The sequence below is a fragment of the Desmodus rotundus genome, chromosome 6, assembly GCF_022682495.2.
Source record: "Desmodus rotundus isolate HL8 chromosome 6, HLdesRot8A.1, whole genome shotgun sequence".
Taxonomy (NCBI): domain Eukaryota; kingdom Metazoa; phylum Chordata; class Mammalia; order Chiroptera; family Phyllostomidae; genus Desmodus; species Desmodus rotundus.
The window spans coordinates 8,979,348-8,998,876 of NC_071392.1; the positions used below are offsets into that span (position 1 = coordinate 8,979,348).

The following is a 19,529-nucleotide window of genomic DNA, read 5'->3' on the forward strand; positions in this document are numbered from 1 at the left end:
AGCTGAACTCACTGATGTCCCCTCAGCAAGGTACTGGGCTGAGTTTGTAGGTAAATTAGTCAGAGGTATAAATTATAATGATCAGAGCAAGAAGCGCAATTGACTTTGTGCAGAAAATGATACAAAAGGCAACTGGATTCAGGAGCACTCCCAACTGGCGAGCCGGCTTTGGAACTCAGCTGGAGGAACTGATGCTGGCGTGGGGCTGAGTGCGTAGGAAATTGGGGATTCACGCTCTGCAGCAAGTTCTCACCAAGGCCCCGCAGAAGACCGGCTGTTAACTGGGTGGGAAAGAAACCTGCTCTTCCTCAAGGTGAGCCCCGAGGAACCCTTATTTACCTTGCCTAAGGGCATGTACTTTTCATTTTCTCAATGATGTTTTAAAAGGCTTCAGCTACTCTACTGAATTTCCTAGGTTTTTTTTTGAAACAATTGCATTTTCTCAGTGTGTATTTTAATTTCAAGAGGCAGCTAATGTGACTAAGGGGTCCAGGTGTGCCCGAGACTTTCCTGGATTTAAAACGGAATGCTCTGCATCCCAGGGCCCCTCTCAGTGCCAGGCCCCCGGGCTCCGTCGGGCGTCCTAGAGGCAGCTGTGGGGGGAGCTGGCATTTGCAGTCAAACATCTGTGCTGACTCACTGGGTCACTTCGGGCGAGTTGCTTCACCTCTTGCCATGTTCCCTCTCAGGACAATGGAGAAAATAAAGCTGACTTCCAAGGATGTCATGTAGATTCCGTAAGACAAAGGCGCCAGGCACCTATTAGGTATGCAATAACTCTTTCCTTACAAAAACATAGCTTTTCTATCATCCTGACTTTTCCATTTTAGCATTTTTAAAAAGCAAACCCTCAAAGGAAGCAAGTGGGAGACTTAGCCTCTGCCAACCCTTCGGCATTCTCTGCTTTGGCCTCCTGCTGTCTTCTTGGCTGAGCCGTGTGATTCGGACATGAGCTCCAGACTCCCTCTTGACTGGGTCCGGGGCTGGAGGCTCGACATTTGCCTGGCAGCCCAGGCTAACCAGGAATGCCTGTGCTTTCCCTGGGGGAGAAGGGGCAGCTCTGGCTTCTCAGTCTTGGTGTCAGATCAGCTCACCTGAAAGTCAATATCTGCCTAGAGCTCCCAGTTGCAGAAGGCTGTTTAACAGCACCGTGTAGTGGCCAGCAGGGGTGTGTCCAGGGCTGACCCGGTGTCCAGCAGAGTGGGCAAGAAGGTCATGCTGCCTTAGCTATGAAGGTAGGGACTGAGAAAAAGAAAACACTTTCCAAAGCTTGCTTTCCAAAACTTTAATCAACATGCACTTTTTAAGGAATGCCTTCCTTTTTCTTTTTTCACAAGGCTACACAGAGTAACACCTCCATCATGGAAAAAAAAGGAAACATCTTTGGAAATGGTAAACATCGTATTATTTCTCTTGTTGGTTTTGAGGCCCCGAGAGTAAGACAGCAGGTTTGCCTCCTTAGAAGGTAGGGGTGAGCCTGGACAGATGTCAGTTTTGCTCCCTGGGCCAAACACCTGGGAGCCATCCTGGACTCCTCCCTTCCCTCATGTGTCCAGAGTATACTTCTCTCCACCGCCACGGCTGCCGCCTGGGCCAAGCCGCCATCATCTTTTACCTGAGTGACTGGGCGTGGAGTCCCACGCCTGCCACACTCTAGCCTCACGCCAGCAGCCAAAGTGGTGCTTGAAGATGGAAGTCACATTGTGAGATGGCTGTCCTGCTCCAAATCTTTCTTCATCCTCCCCCGAGGACATTTTTTCTCATTGTTTTTAGACAGAGAGGAAGGAAGAGAGAGAAACATTGAAGTGAGAGAGAAACATCAATTGGTTGCCTCCTGGATGTGCCCAGACCGGGGACTGAACCCACAACCTTTCAATTACAGGACAATGCTCCCACCAACTGAGCCACACCAGCCAGGGCCCCACTCCAAATCTTGTGATGAGTTCCCATTCACTCTGAGGAAAAGCCAAAGGGTTGGCGATGACTGCCCCCATGGTCTCTCTCTAGCCATGGCCACCTCTCCGACCCTACCTCCTCTGACTCTGCCCTGCCTCTCCCAGCCCCAGCTGCACTGGCTTGTCCTCCTTTGAGCCGCAGGTCCACTTGCGTGAGGCCTGGCCCTGGCTCTGGTTCCTCTCCTCCCTTGTGTACTCCAACGCTTGGCCCACCCTCTCCTCCCCTTTAAGGCTTTGCTCAAATCTCACTTCCCGGAGAGGCCCACACTGACCCCCCTGGTCAGTTCTGTAACCTGCCCTCCCTGCTCCGCAAACACCCAGTCCCTCTACTCGACTTCTCCTGCTTCCCACAGCTCTTGCCACTGATGTAGCATATCATTTATTGAAGATGTTTTTATGTCTTTGCTTTAGTCTCAGAGAGGATCATATCAAAACGTTCAGAAAGGCTCAGGGGAAAGGGGACAGGTAGATCTGAGTTCAAATCCCACCTCTGCCATTTATTCCCTGTCTGATTTGTGTAAGTTACTTAACCTCTCTGAGGCTCAGACTCCTCATTGGGTTGGCCAAAAAGTTAGTTTTTTTCTGTAAGATGGCTCTAGTAATGCTTAGTTGTCTTTAACTTCATTTGAAACAATTTTGTTGGATTGTATTGTGACAGCTGTCATATCAGCATGCATTAAAAAAACTGACCAAAACTGGTGAATTTTTGTGCAGCCACTTTACTATTGAAGATGGAAGACAATATGCAATATTTTCAGCATATTATGCTCTATTATTTCGAGAAAGGTAAAAACACAACTGGAACACAAAAAAAGATTTGTGCTGTGTATGGAGAAGGTGCTATGATTGATCGAACGTGTCATAAGTGGTTTGCAAAGTTTCTTGGTACTATTGACATTTTGACGAAATAATTCTTTGCTGTGGGTCTGTCTTATGCATTGGAAGATGTTTAGCAGCACCCCTGGCCTCTACCCACTAGAAGCCAATAGCGGGAGATAGCCGACATACTCAAATATCCAAATCAATGAAGTTATCGGTGAAAATGAAAAATGTGTCTTTTATTTTACAGAAGAACGTAATGGACTTTTTGGCCAACCCAATAATTAATTCGCTTGGCGAGTATTCAGTAAGCGCAAGCGCCAGCACTAGGAAAGGCACTGGAGATAGAGCGGGGGGGGGGGGGGGGGGGGGGGCGGGGGAGGGAGCAGGAAAGACTCAGTTGTTCTGAGATTATGAAGAAGATTGAATGCATGTATGCATATCTTATTCCTAGTGGAGAACTTGGTATACATTTGGTGCTCATTTAATACAGTCCTCAGTTTGCAGAACTTCAATATACCTTCTATTATTCTCCTTTTAGTTCATGCCTTTTGCTTCTAGTGCTGAGAAGAGCCGACTAGGTTAAACACACACACGTCTTTGAGCCACAGGAGCATTTTCAGGATAGGGGGCTGGATGAGCCCCCGCAGAGTTCCAGAGCCTCCTGAAAATATATGCTACTCACAATGTACACAGTTGATTTAAATAGGTGGAGAGAAACCCTGCAGCTTTTATTGGATTTTCAAAGAGTGCTCTTGATCCATAAAAGCTTAAAACTTTCCCCAAACCCCATGAGTGGTCTACCGTGCCAGGCTTCTTTAAATAAGGATTTGTCACAGACACTCTGCAGTGGTGACTGATCCCAGGGTGGAAGATGGCTTTTGTTTGGTATTGGGGCTGAGCCCCCAGCTTCCTGGGTGGCAAGAGGGAAGCCTGCATCTGTCAAAGCCATCGACTTTTGAATCCCCGGGACCACTGGAAGTTGGAGGCGAGCTCCCACTAGGATGAAAGCACCCTGTCGTGGCTGGGGTGGCAGCGCAGGACGTGGAAGCACAGACACTGTGACTGTTTCGTTAATCTGGGTTGAGTGTCCCTCACGGAGGGCAGACGCCTGCCTAATTCCCTGCTCTGATTTGGGGAGCCTGGGAAAAGGACTGTCCCTGAGGGCGACGCATGCAGAAGGTTGCGATTTTATTAGTAGTGGTAATAGTATGGTGCTATTACAACAGGCTGCCGGCTCCCGGAGCTCCGTGCATTAGTTTCAGGGCTGTGGCACTTCATCCCAGCTCTTGGCATTCTGTCTTCACGTTCTCATATCATCCCAGGAGAATGTTTTCTTCTGATTTCTTTTTGCGAGAGAAAAATCAGATGAGCGGAATGAGAGGAGTTTGAGTCAGAGAAACTGCCCTGACCGGCCTTCATGAGGCGGAGCAAATGCGTTTTCACTGTGGCCTCCTCTCCCCTCGGAGGGCGAAGAAAAATGCTGAGGGGGTAACAAGCAGGCACGTGGAGTGGGCGATGGACGAGCTTCCTGGGGACCGAGGTCGTGCTGGATTTCTCATCTAGAGTCCCTAACCGGCCTCCCTTCCACTATTGCTCAGTGTGCGTGCTTTTTCCCCTGTTGTCATTCCAACCCTGGGGAACAGAGCGGCCTCCCTGTGAAACAGAGCAGGACACCACCACGAAGGCCTGGGGGACCAGTGTGGAGGTGCTGTGGCTTAGATGCTGGTCAAACGTTACCAAGGTTCTTTATGCAGGGGGAACACATTCCAGAGATTTAATGTATAGCTTTGTGACAATAGCTAATAATACTGTATCACATTCTCGAAATTTGCTAAGGCTGGTTTTATTTTAGTATTGCCGGTGTCTGCAAATGTGGCCTTGGGCTAGTGGTCTCCTCTCTACTTTGTCTCCTTGGCCATATTTGTAAAGCTGCTTAAAGATGGCGGTCAGTAATTGCAAAGTAATAGTATCCTCATCAGAGAGAGGGCTTTGGGTCAGAGGGCTGTTTGTTGACCAGACGCATAGAGTTAGCCTCCAACTTGCACAAAAAACACCTGCTTCTGAGAGCCACCATAGTAAGTCAAGGACAGGCTTCAGCTCAAGTGCAGCTCTGACACTTACTGCATGACCTTGGGCAAGTTAAGTTTCAGTGGGAGGGTTTCGTGGGATATCGTGCTTACAGAGGGAAATACACATAACATACAGTGCATAGAAGCTGTTATGACGATCACTATACCAAAGCTGTTACTATTACTACTCAGGCGGGCAGCAATATTTGTGTTTGGGGTAAGGAGAGAGATTGGCAGTGTCCCTGGATTCAATCCAGGGTCAAACCTGCCCTTGAGTAGGGAGGGACAGCTCTGTGCACACATTCTGACACCTCCTCTGTCACCCAGAGAGCTGAAAATATGTCAGCCCTGGGTCCTGACACATTATCCACATTGGCCCTATTCTTCCAGCTGCATCCCACAGTCTTTATCTGCCCAGCCAGGAAGGGAATTCTCTCTCTCTGTCCCTCTCTCTCTGTCTCATCCCTTGGAGGCAGGCCAGAGTGGAATCCTGCTCCCAAATGTTTTCCCTTCAAAGGTGAAAAGCATGAGTCACATCTGGTTGTCCCCGCGGGTTATTTCCACGCAGTCACTCCTCTGCAGGACTTCGCCTCTGCACCATTTCGCAGGTGATTAAAGACTGACTGGCAAGCGCGCTGGGCTGGAGTGAGGTCAGAGCCACCGGTGGTGCAAAGAGGGATTTTCCTCTGCTTTGCAAACAACCAGGGACGTCACAGAGCCTTGGGGGCACTATCAATTTCGGCTCTGAAAGCACCTCTGAAGGGATGATATTGATTTAGCCAATGGCTAGCAGCACCTGGGACAAATGGGGCCTCCTCACCACTGCGGGGGCTCTGGCCTCCTGAGCGACCCGCCCACAAGACAAGCGTGACTGAATGTTTGCAAATGCCAGGCGCCATGGGCTTAGCCAGGGCAGGAAAGGACACGGCACCAGACCGCTGCCCAGAGGCCCAGAATAATGCTTTGGCATGGACTTTTGAAGAGCAAATTCTGATAAGCTCTCAAATCTAAGCACCTGCTTAATTGGTTTAAAAAAAGAGACAAAGAGAAGTCCAATCATGACATTTTCAGAAGTCTTTTGGCCTTGAAATATGCTGCAGCTTTTTTAGAATAGTCTTCTTTCCTTATTGCCTCCCCCCACTCTTCCAGCATTTAAAAAAAAATGCTGTACTTACTCACGGTGGTTTGCAGGGCTAAATAGTAACCACGGGAGGTAGGCTATTGCTGAATTCTAATCACATTTGCAATCAAATTGAATGATGTAAGTCTCCCTGCCAATATTTTCCCATAAACACGTTTTCCTTTGATGAGAATGTCATTTCTAAAAGCTGCAGTTCTCAAATAACATTCCGAGGTCACCAGGAGTCAATGACCAATAAAATCCTCCACCAAGTTTGACTTTGAAAAGGTCATGCGTTGAAACTTCCTCCCTGACCAGCTGGGTCCAGCACATAGTGAGAGACACGTAAATCCTGCGATAAATAAATAGGAAACGTGGTCAGCTGTTCCAAGTCATAGCTGCATCTTTAGGAATGGCTTGGAGTTAATCTGGCAGAAATGATTGGTTTCTGATAGAATCATTGATAGAATGGGAGTATGTGGAAAATCAATAATCTGATAATAAAGATTCGAATCCAAACCCGTGAGACTGGTTTTTGTACAGGGTACAGAGGGTGCTTCGGCTCTGTTATGTGGATGGTAAGTTGGCACTGATTTTCATAAATGTTCTTTGAGCTGGGGCTGGGGAAGGGGAGTGTTAAGTGACATCTTTCTTATGGAGAGAGAAATTGATTCAGAAGGCTCTGTTTGATTGGCCCACAGTGAAAGCCGAATAGCTTCTAATAGGGTCTTAATTGAGTTGATGGGAGCTATTTTCAAGGACTCAGCACTCGTTCCCTTCCGTGCTTTGGTTAAAATCCTCAGCGCTTCCTGAACTCCACCAAGGAGAACAATCTTCATTTCTTATTTGCATTTAGCCCGGGCGGCGGGGAAGCCGCAGGACTACTGGGCGCGTGCCAGAGCTCCCCTGGCTCCACGGTGATGCGGGCAGCATGTGGACACTTCCAGTCTCTCGCCAAGATTTGCTTTGCATGCTAATTGCTTTTAAATTGTGTCTCTAAGTTTTTCTTCCTCTCCATAAATCAAGTCCCACTCTTTGCTTATAGGAGTCTACTTATATCGGAGGAGGAGAAATAAAAGCATATATCAACTTCTGATGGGTCTGTCAGTCTGTACGCGTGAAGGATTATGGGCCAAATCAAGGTGCCTTCAGGGTCTTTTTTATTCGCAGGGACCTGTCAGAAGCGTGTGGGCGGGAGGCATTCATGGAGACGTTATTCTCTGGGGTCTTAAAAACCCTTTCACTTCTCAGAATCACAGGCACCAGCATGGACCATTGTGAGGTCCCTAAGGACAATGTGAAAGATCTGTCAGGAGTACTTAGTCTCCCTCATCCCCCTTGTGTGCTGACTCACTCCAAAAGTAACATTTCACTTATTGGTGGGTGTAGGCACAGGAGGCTCAGCTGCCAGATGATGAAAGTTAACCCTTCATGCACCAAGAGGGAACCTAGGCAGTGCCTTACTGCCTTTCCCCAAATAACCCCCACATTAGCTTTTGGTTTAGTTGAAGATTCCTTTGTTCCCCTGTCCCAGATTTGCTCTTTGAACATCATTTATTTGGCAGGAATCACCGTGGGCCATAAATGAAATATGTTTCACAGTGCTTCTCAGGGAAGCTCAGCTGGTCCATTGGTCTGTGATGCACCGGGGCTGGTGGCGGTGGTGGGGCAATGACGGACAAGTGTCCCGCTCTCCAGGACACTGCTCTGCTGGAGCCCATGGTACTGGAGCCTGGTACTACCAACAGGGAGCTCATTTCACCGTCACTGATGAGTTAGTTCAGTATTGTCACAGATTCGAACGTTGCAGCCTGTGGGGTCTAGAGTCTCTCAGTTTCAGTCACTTTTTGAGATCATTCAGCATCTCTGATTAAGCCAGGGGACATCCTCGCTCCTCTCCAACTATTCTTCGCACAGCAGCCAGAGTAATCGTGGATAAGCCTGCATTCCTGTGGAAATCCCTCCTTGAGTGCCTACTGCACTTCAAATGAAAGCCAGGCCCCAAACGTGCCCGCAGGGCTCCGCCAGGGCCCCCGCCCGGCGGCCTCCTTCCCCTCCTCCCAGGCCCCTCTTCCCTGGGCCCCCTCATTCCAGCCACAGCTGACCCGTTTCTGATTCCTTGACCACATCCTTCCTGCCTCAGAGTCTTTGCCCATGCTCTTCCTTCATGTTGGAAATGATTTTCCTCCTCCTTGCTACTTGGATGACTCCTTTTCCTTCTTCACTTCTTGGCTCAGATGTCACCTCCTCACAGAGGCCATCCCTGACCACCTGGGTGGATTCAAGATGTCTGTAAAATCTGTCACTACCTTCCCCTTGGGAGGTGGCGTGTATTTCCCCGTCCTTGAATTGGGGCTAGCCCCGGGGTTGCCGTAACCAACCAAACACAGCTGAAGTGATCCCACACCAGTCCCGGGCTTGTCCTTCTCCAAACACTTCCTGTCACAATCTAGCTCCATCTAAGAAATCTAAGCTAGCCACACAGAGAGACCCCGTGGAGAGAACGAGGGAGGGGCCCAGCCTTCCGGCTGTCCCTGCGAGGGCCCTGCACAGGTGAGTGGAACTGTGCCAGATCTTTCAGCCCTGGTGGTCTTCTGACTGCAGCTGTGTAGGAGACCCCAAAACAAGACCAGCAGAAGAACTGAAGGCTGCGGAACCACGGGAGTAAGAAGTGATCACTACGGTTCGGAGCCACTCAGTTTTGGGGGGTGGTTTATTACCCAGCTGAAATGCCAACCTATTTATAAATAAGTCTCACCCCTTTTCTCTCTGAACTGGACTGTTTAGTTTCATTTCACTTTTACAGTGGTGTGTTTTTTGTTTGATACTCTGCTTCGGGTTGTTTCCCCGTTAGACCGGCATCCCTGGGGCAGGCACCAGATTTTTATTGGTCGCTGCACATCTACTATGGCACATGCATAGCCGGGGCGTGTTAAGTGCTCAGCAAATGTTTGTCGCATGAATGAATGAGTTTAAAAGGTTCCAGTGTGTATTTGTTTGGCAGATTCTCCCCCTCCCCTCCCCCAGATAACAGAGACATGAATCTGTAAATTTTCTGTAGTGGCAGTTCAGAAACCATGTTTGAAAAAAAAAGCTTGTCCTTTCTAAAGCATGCTTGTCAATCACAGTTCTGCTCCGCATCTACTACATGTCCGCTCAACAGATTTCACGGTTCCCGGTTGGCAACCTTGCCATTGGGTAGCCCACCTTGCCATTGTCCCTTTCTTCACCCCCGACACCCATCACAGCAAGTCCCCTGTTGCTACCTGTGCCATCAGGCACACTTTCACTTCCCTGGAGTCTGTCTTCGCTAGTCCTCTCCATTTCCCTTTCCTTCAGGAAGCCTTTGTCAACAGCCTGTGCTTTTTTGTGGGCATTTCTTCTTTTTATCTATACACAAGCCATTGAACCAAATCCACTGGTGGAAGCAGGAGTCATTCTTGAGACCCGGAAGTAAGTTCAGAGATAACGGAGCCCTGGGCTGGTTGTCTGGGGACATCAGTGCTGGTCCCAGCTCTGCCACTGAGAGCGGGGCACTGTGCACAGTTGCTTAACTCTGCCTGCTCCTTCCTATCTGTGTCATTAGGAGCTTGGGCAGTGGTATTGCCCAGGTCCCTTTCAAAGCCCAGGGTTTCCACATGCAAACTTGCTCTCCAGCCCTGGGAAGGACAACCTGCCGATTTCTGTGCATTTGGGCCAGAATGTGGCTGACTGTCACATCAGCAATTTCACATGAACAAAAATGTCATTTTCATCAGTACAACCGAGTTAATTCTGCTGGGTTGGCAGTGTGTGTGGAGAGGCAGGGTGACCCCCCGGGGCTGGGAGTCAGGAAGCCTTGTGCTGTCGTGCTGCCCGGCTGTGGCGGGAGGTGGTCCTGGCAGAGGGAGGCCAGCAGACTTCTTGGACCTCATCCTCTTCATTTCTAAACTGGGATGAGAATGTGTGTTTCACTCACTCCAGGGCTGTTTTGAGGGGCTGACATGGGTAATAGGGCATGCATTGATAGGTCATTATCAAAAAGTTATTGAAACAAAATTGTTAATGTATCCATTTATCAAGACAATGAAGCAAGCCTCTTCATATTTACCTTGGGTGCTGTGCCCACTCCATGGTTCCTGTACCATTTTCTAGCTTCCTTCCCTTCATTTCCTGTTGCATGGGTAAGGTGGGGGAGGAACCACTATTACATTTAAGGCACTGGCCATCCATTGGTTTCTTTAACTCCTTATAACAATCCTGCAAGAGTGGAGTTATATTAGGAATTTTTTTAGTTGCCAGTGATGTAAATCTGATTTTAGCCCAATGTGAGAAAAATGGCGGGTGTGTGTGTGTGTGTGTGTGGCATTTATTTAGGTCATATAACTTAAAAGTCCATGGCACTGGCTTCAGGCATAGCAGGATCAAGGGGCTCAAAAGATTTTTTCACACTTTTTTCGTTGTCCCTCTACTTCTTCTTTCTGCTTTTCTCTGTGGTGGTATCATTTTTCTGGTACACTGCTTCTACATGGTAAAAAGATAACCCCAGGGCCAAGATAAACTCAAGCCTTATAGCTTGTTATGTCAAAGAAAAGAGAAGTAGACCTCTCTCTTTCCCAGTGGCCACGTCAAATCTCCCATAAGGAAGCAGGATTAGATCATCTTGAGTCATGTGTCACCACCAGACCAATCCCTTTGTTTTGAGGTATGGGGTGGAGGTCTCTGATTGGCCATCCTGGGTTCTGTCTGTTACAGACAAATCTGGCTGAGTCAGATCTGGACTCCAGTTTTCCTACAGCTTTTGGGCGCCTGTGGGAAGCCTGGCTGGCCCAGGCCAGGCTGTGGGTTTCAAATAAGGGTATGTTAGAGCTTGAAAGGGATCCAGAGGTCAGTAAGCCTAAGCGAGCCATGGCTGGAGAAGAAGAGTGTCTTCTTCTAGGTCACATGGGATTCAGTGCCACCCTGAGCCCTTTCCTTTGCCTGTGCCACCCCTGTTGGAAGGATTCTGTGAGCTACTCCTGTCAGAGCGACTGAAGGATCCTGCCAGAGAGAGGGGCAAAAACTGTGGGCCATAGGCAGGTTATGTCAGACCGCCCCTGAGCTGGGACTTCATCCTGTCTCTCCTCCCATCTCCCCTCCCGCCTTTCTGGGCCACTCTCTGGCTAGTCAGAGCCCCATTTCAGATGGGGCTGAGAATGGGGGTCCCCTGGGTTTGGCCAGTTCACTGCTTCTTCCTGCACCACTTTTCTCTAGTGGAGGCAGCTCCTGGGACAGAGTCTGCCCCAAATCCTAAAACCAAACAGAGAAGACGTCAAAGAGATCAGTAGCATGACATGACTGTCACCAAACAGACCTCTTGCTGGAAAGGGATGCCAGTAGGGAGAAGAGCCTCTTTGGCAGCGTGTGATGGGCAGTATCTGGTGTAGGCGGGGAGGATGGGCCGCTGTGCCCAATGGTGTGACTTCCAATGTCCCAAATGCTTCTCTGTAATTTCCTCCTCCACAGACCCTGTCGATGACACCAGGTCCAAGCCCTGAAGAGTGTGTCCAGGGCACTGGCTGGCTTCATGGTGGTCAAAACCAGCAGTCATAACCCCGTAGCTGGGAGATAGGTGCTCGTGGGAGGCGATGCTGTGCCTTTGCCGATTTGGTCTCTTTTCTCAGTCCAGTTCTTCTCTCTTTGTAGCTTGAAGAGCTTGTCTGCCTTTGGTAGCTGGATTCGCTTTCTGGAGCCCTGGTTACCTTTGCCCGTGATTGTTGAACCCTCCCATGGCAGGTTCCCAGAGAACTGCCCTGAGTGTGTGATGAATATTCGGGACAACAAGTGCCCTCTGCATGTGACCGTGCCTCCCACTGCTGAGACCCACCCACGGCTCCCTGTCATCGAGGGGAGAGAGCCCAAGCTTCTTCCACGAGCCCAAGGATCTGGCTGACCCTTGTCACATTTTCTATTGCTCTCCCTAGCCATACACTTCGGCCTGTGGGTCCCTGGACACCCCATCCCTTCCCATGCCTCTGTGCTGCTTTTCATGCGGTGCTCTCTCTCTCTGGAACCACCTGCCTCCACTCATCTTCATGTGGGTAACTTCTGTTCATCCACCTGCCAGACTCGGTTAAAACATCACCTCTACTATGAAGCCTTCCTAATTTCCCCCCAGCATTAGTGCTCCTGCAGTCCCACCCTCTCAGGGCAAAAGACATGAGCTTTGCACTCTATTCTGGTTTTAAAACCCAGCTCTGCCATTTATTAGCTGGATGTCTTTGCAAAAGTGATCTGACCTTTGGGGACCTCTTCTGTCTTTAACTGGCAAACAGATGTAATGAACTATTTTGAAGCATTTTGTTAATGCAATGAACCAAACTGTGATGTGCTTAGCATGGTGCTTGGCACGTGGTAGTTCTCAGTAAATGGTGAGGGTGCTAGTTGTCGTTATTGTGATTATTATTGAATCATGAAGTCTAATGGGCAAAAGGGATCTCAGCGGTCATATCATTCTCATGCATAAAAGCCTGATTCCCGGTCAGTCATCCAGCTTCTCCTTGAACTCTGCCAGGGACAGGGAGCTCACTTTCTTTGTGATCTTATGATACTTGATGCTGATGATGCAGAGGGTGGCTAGTACTCATGTACCTCTGCATCGTCATACATACAACTGGCACTTGTATGTATGTACATGTGTATGTATGCATGCTTGTCCATATATATTTAGTGATGTTTGTCCACATAAGGTTTCCTGAAAAGTCTAACTCAGAAAACTAGGTTAGGAAATAACAGTGGACGTTAACCTCTAAAGCAAAGTTGAGAGTGGCTTAGACCTTGTATTCCCCCGCGGGCTTCCACCTGTTTTTGGTTTGCCTCCGAGCAGAGCTCCAGGAGAAACCAGGGTTTGTCACGCTGCTACATGATCATGCATTCCCTGTGTGTGGCAGATAAAGCGAGAACAGCACCTGAGTGACACAGTAACACGGGACATCTACACGCAGTGATGTCTTGTTGGCAGAGAGAAGACAAGCTGTTCCGAACGTGGTTTAGAGAGGAGCCTGGATTAGGAGCAAGTGTCCTAGGGTATTTTGTCGGGCTTTGGCCTCACTTCTCATCTGGGCAGTGGGGGCGTTTTCGCCCAGAGATGAGCTAGGAAGGCAGAGGTGGGCTTTGTCCCTAAGAACCTCCTACTCCCCTCCCCCTTCAACCAGGGCAGCTGTCTTTCCTTTGGAAATTCCTTAGAAGACATTATTTGAAATATAATACTCTGTTGCTTAAAAAAATTCAAAAATTCCTAATCCAGATTATCTTTGAAGGGCCCTGTAGCTTCCAAAACTATTATGTCTCTAAAATAAAGCAAACTTATATCCTTATAGACTTTCTAATACATGTTTAAATTGTGAAGTTTTTCTAAAATGAAACACACTCATGTTTCAGAAACTGTTTTAAAGAAAATTATTTTAGTTCTCCCTTTCTGATTAGCTTAACTGCAGTCAAAGGCCTCTTCTTTTAACATCGTATCCAGCCCCACCCCAGGTGGCTGTACCCTGCTGGGTGACGCTGGGTGGGAAATTGGTTTTATTGAGATAAATGAACTTAATATTAAATATGTTGGCTGCTCAATGCCCGGAATGAATGCCTAAACTCATTGAAAATGTATGTGCTTCCAGAAAACCTTTAAGGACTGACTTTAATGAGGTGACTTCAGATTGTGTGGCTGGGGAGTGTGCAAGCGCTTTTCCCTGGCATGTCACCTCGAGGCAGGAAGGGACGGGCTACCATGCCATCCTCATCACTGTCACCTCTAATTTCCAGAAAGTAAGTTGCAACTACCAAGTGGGTGAGCATTTAGGGATTTATAGACACTATGATTTTATTCCTTCATCCAGGTTCCGTGAATGGAACTTTACTTGAGTTCTCGCCTTTCAGTTTATCTTACTTCCCAGATGCAGGAAACTATCTGATAGAAATTTCCAAAGAATCATTACCTGCCAGTGAGGAAAAATACAGTGGTAGAGCCAGCTGTACCCCAGGCTCAGGAGCCCTCACCTCACTTACCAGGGGTGTGACACCCATTCTAAGACGGCAGGGCTGCCCTGGGCTTGAGCACAGACCCTTTCCTTTCTGTCTCTGGTCCCTCTGTTAACCCGTCCCCCGTCCCCCTTCCTGCGCACCCCAGCTTCACACCTGGTCCCACTTCCCCAGAGCATTCTACCTTATCGACATTGTGAATGACCCCCTGAGGACAACAGCGCTGAGTTGCTTTGCGGAGCTGAAACTCTTCCAGGTCTCCGCCCTTGCCCTTGTCACCTGGCAGGAACCCCTGGAGGAGTGTGTGACACAGACATGCCCCCTCCTCACTGTTGACTGTTGTTTATCCACCACCCCTAGCACTCCTTGGTGAGAGAGAGAGAGGGAGAGGGAGAGGGAGGGAGGGAGGGAGAGAGAAGAGAACTTTGTAAGTGTGATGTGTGGATGTGTGATTACTTTAGTCCTCATCAATTGCTTTCATATTCCAGAATGGAACCGGCTCTCCAGCAGCGTGTGAGTGCGCCCCAGCGCAGTGAACAGTGAACCAAGCTGAGGCACTAACTCCGAGCCTCGTTGCCCGGTGCTGTTAGCCCCTCGAGCCCCAGGGAGGACACAGATCCCTTTTCCCGTGGTGGTCCGCGCCCGGTGCTGTGTCCCTCATTCTGTGCGGGCTTCAGGAGCCGTGGACCCACCTGGGCGGGGGGCCCTGGCACGTCAGGGTACCCAGGGTGTGAGGCTGGAGCCGCTGAGCCTGTTCCCCGCAGGCGGCCAGGCAGCGGTGCAGGGTGTACCCCTCCCTCTGCGCCCGTGGGGCCAGACCAGACGCCAGTCCCGGTGCGCCGACAGACGACTTTTCTCAGTTGTCAGTTTTCTCGCTTGTCAGCAGAGCCGCTGCTGGTAAGTGAAAGGAAACATAGAGGGGGCGCGAGAGCAGCCAGGCAGGGGAGCCAGAGTGCGCGGTGGGGGAGCCATGGGCGCCCCGAGGCTGGGAGTGCAGGGCGGAGCCCGGTGCTTGGGGTGCTCGGGGTGCTCGGGCTCTGGTCAGACAGCCCTGGTGCCAGCTCCCCCCAGGCTCATTCCCCGCCCCTGTCTAACCTTCTCACTTTCTCCTCCCTCGCTCCCTCCCCTCCCAACCCGGTCCTCCCCTTCTCCCCCAAATCCTTCAGCTGCCACACCGATCGCGTCTGTGGCTTTGTTTAAAAAATTATGTATGTATGTATATATAAAATTGTATATATAGAATTATATAGATCTCTTTTCGGAGATATCTCCAAATAGATCCAAGGTGCTTTATCCCTGAGTAGGAGTACAATCGCTATCCCTGGACATTAGCCCGGGACCATGGCTGGTTACAGCTGCCTCCCAGAGGCGCCCCGGCAGAGGGTGGCCCGCAATCCGAGCCTGCTTTGAGTCTGGATTTGGGGGGTGCAGAGGCGGGAATCTTGGAGAAAGTGACAGACAAACACACACTCTGCAATCAGCAGGGGTTCCAGCCGAGGAGGCCGGGAGGGCACAGCCCAAACTCTCTCAGCCTCACTTCCAGTGATAACCTGCAGCTATGGAGTCGCCGACCAAGGAGATCGAAGAATTTGAGAGCAACTCTCTGAAATACTTGCAGCCCGAACAGATCGAGAAAATCTGGCTTCGGCTCCGAGGGCTGTAAGTAAATTTACTTACTTCTCTTGCTCCCTTTCCCTCTCCCATCGATATTTTACCTGCCGGCCCGGGTCATGTGGGCTCACCCCGATCCTGCATGGCCCTTTAAATCCAGCCCAGAAGTTCCACAACTGCTTCTCTGTTAATTACAGTCACTGCTACCTTCCTTTGCACAGAGGGACCTGTCTTCCTGACTTAGGATGCCTTGCTGTTTTCCAGTCACGCTTTCTTTGGGGGAAGGAGACAGGTCTTTATAGTTCAGTTGTAGTAGGTTAATTCCCACAGAGATGTTTCTGGTCCTTTTTGCTCAGGGAGAGAAGCTGGGGGACTCAGGTCCCAGACTTTTAATTATAGGAAGAAATTTTCTCTGCTTGCAAACACCGTGGCAGGTGTTCCAAGAACTTACCAATAGTTCACATTCAACATACATTCTGGCTGCCAAATTCTCCTCTCCCTGTTCTCCCAGCCTCGTTCAACTTCTGGTATTTCCTTAGGCTCCTTTCTAGCCGGGAGATGGTTACTGGGAGAAAGGACTATTTTGGAGAAAGTGGGGGGCCAGCAGCAATATTGGATTCCCTAGTAATCTTTGAACAGTGAAACAGGGAGTTTGCTTTCAATACCGTGGCCAGAATTCTAGTTGGAATGACGGATAAAGATCTCTGCCTTTCGTTCACTTCATTCGCTGTAGTGGTGGCTGTGTCTCCGATTTGCTTCCCCCTTGCCCAGGCAGGTCCCAGAGACACCTTCCATAATGCCCAGAATTACCTTCCATCATGAATTTGGTGTCAAATCCATTGCGGTTTAAGAGAAAAAGTTTTTCTCCGAGTATATCCTCTTGACATTCTGTTCCTACCGCAGGGAGTGACAGGGCCCTGGCGGTCAGTTTGTTCTGCTGCTGTTCATTGGATTTGAAAGCACCGACAAAACCTAAAACAGAACACATCAAAAAGGCACTGACCTCAGTGAGCTCCATCTTGGGGGAGGCCACATCCCAGCTGGGATATGCTCAAGGGAAGCCAAGGCCGTCTGTGGTTTTTTAAAGGGGTTCCCTATTTAAAGTGCCATGTACACAAGCCCTTCCATCAGTAGTTTTACTGAGCTACACTGCTGTTGAGCAAAATGGCAAACCAGGCCAAGTAACAGCACGTTTGGAGTGTCTGGCTGCTGCAGGCAGAGGCTGTAACTTACTCGGAGATCTCGTCTTTGTGGCTGGCAGGCTGTCTCGCAGTGGAGGCGCCTCCTCGTTCTGAGCGGTGTTTACAGTAAGCTCGTGTCCTGTGGAATGAACATGACATCTGATCATATTTTGGTGCACACAGAAAGTTTGTTGCATCCACAAAGCCTGGGTCCGGGGTGTACAATGTCAAAGTGTTGTCAAGCTGGGTCTCCTTGACATCCCGGCAAGAGGGTCTTATGTCCACATACTCAGGAACTTCCTCTCTCTGGCTGCTTTATACTTTAAACCGACTCCACGCAGCTACTCCAAGGCTGAGGGGGGACCTTGTGTGATAAAGCGTTTAGAAGTCACAGTTCACTTATACCTTTCTCTGTTTCTTGTCTGTTAGTTTTCGCTCCCCATGGTGTTGGGGTGTGACGTACCTGCATTTTCGTGTTTTAGTCTCTCGTATGTACTCAGCACCCAGTGCCTTTAAACATTAAAGGTGTGGGCTGATTGATTCTTTTCCAAATGTGTGGCTTAGAATCCCTCCCTTTACCCTTCTTACTGAATTCTACGAGATCTGTAGCTGCACTTTCTAATTCGAAAGACATGTGACTATTGTTATTATGGCATATATATATTTTACTACAGTTATGGTTCTTACTATGTCTTTTTCTGACATAACAGTAGTGTTATAATGTTGCTAAAGCCTCTGGAAACCAAAACACATGCTTATCTGTACAATTCGGAATAACACTTCTGCAGTTCACGAAATGGAAACCCTTAGGGGATGGAAGTGTGTATTCATCCACACACCAGACTCTCAGTAAGAGGCTGGAAGCTGCTCTTCCGACGTTTTTGGAAGACCCCGTAGCCACAATTGGATTTTCATATTAATTTATTACTATAACCACCTTCTAAAAAGGGCTTTATAGGTGAGCACAGATCATCAGGGAGTCAGTTCAGCTTGTTCGAGAACTGTCAAGTTCAGGACTAGACCAAGCACCTCATGCTCGGACTATTCGGTAGTGTCTGTATCCTTGGCAGTAGCCGCGCTCTGCGATCTGTTGTTGACTTTTTTGTCTCCTCCATTATCATGTAAGTTCCTTGAGGACGGACACCTGTGTGTCTTCCTCACTGTGGCACCTCCAGTGCCTGGAACAGGGTATGGCATATAGTAGGTGCTCAACCAATTGGTGATGACGGAATCATAAAGCCCTAAGTGTGAACTTCTTAATATTTGAAATTAAGATAAATAGGTATTTGGGCCAGTTTATAGGCCATGTGACTTAGCAACACACTATTCCACGAGTGGGAGGGGCGGCAGGTTTTGTTGACATCATTACCCAGGTTGGGCACAGCGATCTAAACGGAGGTGGGACTGGGCAAGGTGCGGTGAAGCCACGGCCCAGGGCTGATCCCACTCTTGTGTGTGCCCAGGTCCTGTCTTTGCACCCCCTTATCTCTCCAGAGTGCTCCTTACCAGCAGCAAGAGGGTTGCTGGGGTGTCCATCTGCGAGGAAGGTAGTGTAGGAGAATGCAGGTGGACCCCCGTGTTACAGCCCCCATGCCTCTTCCACACCTTCTTTATTTCTCTTTATTTTCTTCTCACCATCTGAATACTATGTCTTTTTATTTGTTACGTTTATTGTCTTTTTCTCCTAACTAGAATACAAGCTCCCTGAGAACAGAGGTTTGTTTTTGGTTTTGGTGGGCTTTGGTGGCTGATGCATCCCCAGTGCCTAGGACACTATCTGGTATGCCGTAAATTATCAATAAGTGTTTGGACCCCTGGGGCTGTTTCACACATTTCTCTAGGAAAGAGTTAGGGAAACTCTTCACCCAGCCTTGTGGCATCATCAGCTTCCTAACAGTGCACTGGATCTCGGAAATGGGAATTTTAAATATACTATCTGCCGCAGCTGAGATCACGGAACGCTCTCACACACAAGTTCACATGTCTCTAAGCAGCCCCTCCCCCTCCCCACCTGAGCTTCCTTAACTACATCTCTCAGTGGGATGTTGTTCTCTGACATTCCTGGGAAGAGCATTTTTTATCGTTTTTCTGTAAACCTCAGTGGTAGGAGTGGGTGGAAGTTTTAAGAGCCCCTCCCAATGTCTGTCTTATTCAGGAATCTTCCACTCAGGGAAAAACATGATAATGGCTGTATTTTCTTTTTTAAAAAATACATTTTATTGTTTGTGTTATTACAGTTTCTCTTACTTTTTCTCTTTGCCTCCCTCTACCCAGTACCCCCATTCCCTCCAGCAATCCCCCACAGCCCTTAGTTCATGTCCATGGGTCATGCATATAAGTTCTTTGGCTTCTCCACTCCCTCACTGTTCTTAACAACTCCCTGTCTATTTTGTGCCTACTAATTTGTGCTTCTTAATCCCTACATCTTTCCCCCTATTTTCCTCCTTCCCCCACCCAACTGATAACCCTCCAAATGATCTCCACATCTATGATTCTGTCCCTGTTCTGCTTGTTTGCTTAGTTTGTTGTTTGGATTCAGTTATTGATCATTGTGAATTTATTGCCATTTGAATGTTCATTGTTTTGATCTTCTTTTTCTAATATAATTCCCTTTAGCATTTCGTGCAATATTGGCTTGATAATGATGAACTCCTTTAGTTTTACCTTGTCTAGGAAGCACTTTGTCTGCCCTTCCATGCTAAATGATAGCTTTGCTGGATAGAGTAATCTAGGTTGTAGGTCCTTGCTTTTCATCACTGAATACTTCTTGCCAGTCCCT

The 19,529-nt window shown here is 48.8% G+C and overlaps 1 protein-coding gene across 10 annotated transcripts in view; it reads left to right on the forward strand.

Moving 5' to 3' along the window:
• The window catches only part of PDE1C (phosphodiesterase 1C), a 420,549-nt gene that overhangs the window by 175,340 nt on the left and 225,680 nt on the right, over positions 1 to 19,529 (forward strand). For 2 of the 10 annotated variants that reach the window (XM_053926170.2, XM_053926172.2), the window contains exon 1: positions 15,193 to 15,617. The exons of 7 other annotated variants lie outside the window; for them this stretch is intronic. In XM_053926170.2, the coding sequence (XP_053782145.1) occupies positions 15,517 to 15,617 (101 nt within the window). In that variant the 5' untranslated portion in view covers positions 15,193 to 15,516. Of the gene's footprint in view, positions 1 to 14,476; positions 14,856 to 15,192; positions 15,618 to 19,529 lie in introns of those variants that run through there. One more of the 10 variants, XM_053926171.2, reaches the window with a different exon arrangement.